Below are 5,390 nucleotides of genomic sequence, written 5' to 3' on the forward strand. Positions count from 1 at the left end.
TTTTTGCTAGAATCGGATTATGTAAATGTTCACATAAACCGATTGTATAGACTTTGATTTCTTATAAAGACCGATTCGGCAGGTTAACCCATTTTTTTTATCTAGTTACTACTCCATTGAAGAATGAGTATGATCATACTCATTGTAAAGCCGAGTGATGTACACTCAATTTCAGTTCGACTATAAAAAATTTACTCGAAATGAAAATAAATTTATACCTTAACTGAAAATGAGTATGAGAACGATTTTACACCCAATTTGAAATGAGTATGTATGTCTCCAATATGATTTCATGCTCGATTTAAAAATGAGTATGAAATCATACTCATTCAAGTACAGATTGAAATTATGTTTGATTTTTCAACACCAGCAAATAATCGGTCGATGTGAAGGTTCATATCGACCGATTTTGGGTAGAAGAAAATTTTAATTTTTTTCCTTTTTTTTTTGGAGTTACAAAAAGAAAAAAAAACAAACAATCGGTCTATGTAGTAATTCATATCAACCGATTATGGGTTTTCTTCATCAGGGACGGACCTACAGCTGGGTTAAAGGGGGCTTTAGCCTGGGTAGCCTCCCCAGTCCACAAGCCAATTTTTTTTCGTTTTTTATTCGATCAAGGCTTCTAGCCCGGGTCTTAAAAGGAAATTGATCCTTCCTGGGTCCGTCCCTGTTCTTCATGAACGATGAACATCAATCAGAATCGGACTACGAGAGCATGAACATCGACCGATTCTTGGTTGATGCTTTTACAGAAACAATCAAAAAAAAATCCAGATTTAACCATTAACATTGGTTGATTTCTGAGTTACACATGATTAAACATTTATTAATCAATCGAATTAACACTAATTAGTCAGGGACAAATTACCTATTAACTAAAATAGTTGGTTAAAGAGTTTTTGATTTTACTTCAAAATATCTCTATTTTTTATCTTCTAGTGGTAGGGCTTTAAAAGCATACCAGAGAGGTAATAAAACCTTAGGTATTACACAGTATAAGAACAACTTCGTACGTCAGTTCTCTCGTGGTCTGAGTTTCAACTGTCTAAGTTCAATCTACACTTCTAAACACGGGTATAAAAGCATGTTCCTTTATTTGATCATCCAAACAGTTCTGAGCAGTAGCTGGAACAAGCTAGTGAAAAGATGCAAAAACGAAAACGACATTGACCATAAAGGAGCACAAAGGATTCCACACTGGCCAAGTTCAACAATTATGGGAATTGAAGCTTTTCATTTCTACATTTTTTGAATTTACGGAAAAAAAATACATTTTCTCGAATTGAGAATACTCTCTAGCTTAATACCGTTCCCTCTATCTTGAGCTACATTTTTCCTTGGGTCACACCCTCGTGACTGGAAATACAAAAGAATACATACATGAAATAATTATCTGACCTAATTATGCTTGACGGCGTCTTACTCGTCGTCCAGCGGCCTTACCACAGAGCAGAGCATTTGGAGGAATGTCATATTCGTTTTTGAAGCTTTGAATCTCTGTCCAGACTCGGAAATAGAACTGCTGACCTAAATACTGCCTAGCCCAGTTTGCAGACCTTATGTTCCACATACCTTGGTTCTCCACTGACATCAATAAAGCAGTCCATGAATTTGGGTATATCTACAAGAAAAATATAATTATAAGAAAAACATAATCATTTGACCGAGGAATAATACCAAATTTATGTTATGTTATCGCCTACCTGAACAGTGTGTCTAGTGACAGCATCGACTAGATTATAGGTTTTTGGTTTCCCCCCATGCCATGGCATAGTACCGAAACTGCATTTTCATTAGTACACTACAATTAGTTATCAATTAAAGCAAGTAAATTGATATAAAATTTTTACTTCCTGGTAAATCAAACATACCCGACAACCCAGAAATCTTGTCCATCGACATGCCAGGATTGAATCTCATTTTCGCTGTTTTGGAAAACGATTTCAACAAACTCATGGAGGGAACCCTTCAAGACAGAAGTAGCTAAGGTAGGACTATTGTTTTCCCTTTCGATGGCATCTGTTGTGAAAACTCCAGACATATTGAAATAATCAGCAAGCTTCAAAGGGGTTTCCGAGTTAACATAGGAAAGCCCGTTAACAGCATAGCGCTGCTTCCCATTTATCACGGGAGCTGAATTGCTTAAGATGATTCTTCTTGATGTTGTTATCTGTCCGTAGTGATACGACCCTTGAGGATTTGGTCTCGCTGCATTTGCTGTTAAGTTCCGTCTGCCATGAAAGGAAAGACAAAAAAAGAAAATCTATAATTCCTGCGGAGTCTAACAGCACTATGTTGCATGTAAATGGGGAATATGGTAAGTATTAGCATGTATTCGGGGATAGATGTGCTTTTGCATAGGTCTCAATTACCTGAAGGTTCTGGCTTGTTTCATGGACCAGTGTGTTAGTAAGGTAGGAGCCACTGGCAATGGCCCAGAAGCATCAGTTTGAGAATTAGTATAACGCAACACTGAGGTTGTGGTTAAATTGACTCGCGTGAATCGTGTGGAAGCCACAATGTAGTAGTCTTTGGCTGGTTGGTCGAAGGTTACTAGAACGGAAAAAGATTGACCCAAATGTATGTCAAGGGATTCATAATAACTCTGCACGGTGTGAGCTCCTTCACATTCAACCAGCTTCATTTTATGATCCTGAATTCGGAAATTGATCGAGGTTGATAGTCCAACATTTGAGATCCTAAACATGTAAGTTTTTCCTGAAAAAGACAGATATCATCAACTTTCAGTTCAATCCCAATTTATTCGCTGTATAGAACTATTACAATGGCGTAATATTCGATGAGCTTACAGTACCTTGATCACCGGTGAAGAGTGAACGGGTCTGACCATTTAAGAGAAGACCATGTGGTGAAGGAAGTGCTTTACCGGAGTCCAGCCAGTTTCGTAGCACCTGCAATGAGATTATCAATTAAAAAAATCAGTTAGAACCATTAAACAACCGACCCTTCTGTGAAAACACAATGAAAATTGCAATACGGAAAAACAAATTACATTTTGGAAGCGAGAAGTGTCAGATCTGTTAAAATGTCAAATGAGAATCACCTTATGGTTGGTGCGGTACCAGTCACCGATAAGTAAAGTGAAATCCGCAGTAGGCAGGGCATATGGAACAGGAATTCTTGGTCTCGCATAAATGTTAATGCCTCCGAAACCACCGGCAGCTTTATGAAATGCAGTAGATGGGAAATATGAGTAAGTCCCGATTTGATCTTTGGGTTGCATTTTGTATGTGTAGTTTGAGTTTGGAGGAATTGGGCAATTAGTACCCAAAACTCCATCTTGCCATGAATTCTTCCTTTGCTTAATACCATTCCTGTATTCGCAATGTTAATCATTAGTTTTGGTCACAAATTCAAATCAACCAAACAAGATATATTGGTACTAGGATAAACCAAACTGACATTGGGGTAGGTTACAGTTACAGATCTTCATTGAACCCGTATCTAAGTAGGGAAATAAATTACTGACCAGGTTATGAGAAAGGGTTCATCTAGCTTGTTGATGACATTGATGATCATGTTATCGTTGGTGACAACATCCAGTCTTGGACCAGGAAATTGTCCATTTATAAGAATAACCTAATAATAACCACAATAATACGAATAATCACAAAGTGATCTTAAAACCTAAAAATAATCTTGAAATTGAGAACTGGAAGTTTGATAGATATAAACAAACCTGTTGAGAAACACCAAGGGGAGCACGGTTTCCATAAGTAACAGTCCATGTAAAGAGTTTGTAAGGATCCTCTGCTTTCACAAATATACACAAACAAGCCAAAAACCCCAAAATCAATTGGAGTCCTCTCATCTTGTTTATAAAAATCTCAAAACTCCTAAACTTTTTTTTCTTTGCGAATCAAAAAATTAAGAAAAGAAGTGAAAAACTGATTGATAGAAAACCAGATTAAGGTTGAGCTGAAAATGTCTAAAACCCTCTGCTTGTTTTTCTACTAGGAAAGATCTCTTTCTGTGGGTTACAGCGAGAGAGAGAGACAAGAAAGTTAGTTTTGACACTTAACAGTCTAAGTAGCTCCCCCTTAAATACAGGATAACTCGCGGGAAAAAAACTTGTAAGAAACTTCTTTACAGTTGCTGAATCGATAAGAACAGTATTTTTTAAACACCCAAAATCCACTTTAATACAATCCTAAACATCAAACATTGCGGTGTGGTACGTTTGAAATGACTCCACGCGTAAAGCTTAAAGCATCTAATGGTGCAGATATTCACAACTAGGATAATAGTATATGCTATTGATGCATCGAAACATAAACATTTGAGACAGCTAACATAAGAAAAAATGAAACGCGTCATCCAGAAAATCTCACGTGAATTCTGGTTGTTTACTGGTAGTTTATTACAAAGTCAGCGTGATTGCCGATTGGTTACAAAAAGAATTTTCACACTATGTATCAAACACGGTTTCCATCTGAATCAACCGTTGTAAGTTGTCCAATACTACTAGTTATGAATATTAATCATCATGGATGCACCACATCACTCGGTGCCACACGCGTTTGGAACTTTAGAGATAGGTGATGATGATGATGGTTCGGCAAGAAAATAAAAATAAAAATCTGACCAACAACCTCCATTTAAATTAGGCTTTTGTCGAGCACAATGATTTTCCTAAGAAATTTTCTCACCTAAGCTTCAATTTCAAGTCTGATTGCAAACTTATTCAAACGGTTCCTCCATCATAATGATTATTTGATTATAACTTTGCTTCCGGGTCACCGTTACAATCAAAGTAGTTGATCACGAAATTATGATTAGGCAGGGTCGTGCTAGGAATTTGGCCGCAAGCAATTTTGAAGATATTATATGAATAGTTGATTTAGCATTTGTTGTATCGTTGGAAAATCGACCAGTGATTATTGTAATTGATGTAGGGGCTTAGAATAACCTGCAACCCAATTTATGGATACTGAGCCACCAGCCAATGGCGCACGAGCTTTGAATATTGGACATGTAGGTGCTTAATATAACCCCAAGTCATCCATTTAGCTACTGACATTTGACGAGATGATCGTACACGTACAAGCTTTGGATATCAAACATCACGAGTGCACGTATCACAACGAGTTCAATCACCTCAAAATATGATATTTCAAGGTCGGAACGACCCAAGTGTCTCCCCTAACGCTACAAATGATTGCCAATATTCCGGTGCAGATCCGGATTCTGACTAATCTCTACTACAGTATTTTGCAAGGTACGACGATTAAAGAAAAACTTGTGGTTAGCGAGGAAGAGACTGTAAATGAGATTGATGGGAGCATCCAATGTAATCATCTTTAGCATATTTTTTTTAAGAGAACCTAGAAATAGGGATTAGCGACCATTAGTGGGTGTCTGAAAAC

The 5,390-nt window shown here is 37.2% G+C and overlaps 1 protein-coding gene across 1 annotated transcript; it reads right to left on the minus strand.

Annotated features, from left to right (window-relative positions):
* Positions 1-1,172: 1,172 nt before the first annotated feature.
* LOC113357641 (L-ascorbate oxidase homolog) lies at positions 1,173-4,043 on the minus strand. Its single transcript, XM_026601083.1, has 8 exons — positions 3,704-4,043; positions 3,494-3,603; positions 3,068-3,338; positions 2,819-2,915; positions 2,376-2,721; positions 1,875-2,234; positions 1,707-1,785; positions 1,173-1,624 (listed from the first exon to the last, which is right to left on the minus strand). The coding sequence occupies exons 1-8, from the start codon at positions 3,833-3,835 to the stop codon at positions 1,406-1,408; spliced, it is 1,614 nt and encodes a 537-aa protein (XP_026456868.1). The 5' UTR covers positions 3,836-4,043; the 3' UTR covers positions 1,173-1,405.
* Positions 4,044-5,390: the final 1,347 nt, after the last annotated feature.

The sequence above is a fragment of the Papaver somniferum genome, chromosome 3, assembly GCF_003573695.1.
Source record: "Papaver somniferum cultivar HN1 chromosome 3, ASM357369v1, whole genome shotgun sequence".
Lineage (NCBI taxonomy): Eukaryota > Viridiplantae > Streptophyta > Magnoliopsida > Ranunculales > Papaveraceae > Papaver > Papaver somniferum.

Coding starts and splice junctions, on each gene's coding strand:
- LOC113357641 (XM_026601083.1), bottom strand. CDS start 3,835: ATGAGAGGACTCCAATTGATTTTGGGGTTTTTGGCTTGTTTGTGTATA. Junction 3,339..3,493: donor GAACCCTTTCTCATAACCTG/GTCAGTAATTTA, acceptor TTGCGAATACAG/GAATGGTATTAAGCAAAGGA. Junction 2,235..2,375: donor AAACAAGCCAGAACCTTCAG/GTAATTGAGACC, acceptor CTTTCATGGCAG/ACGGAACTTAACAGCAAATG.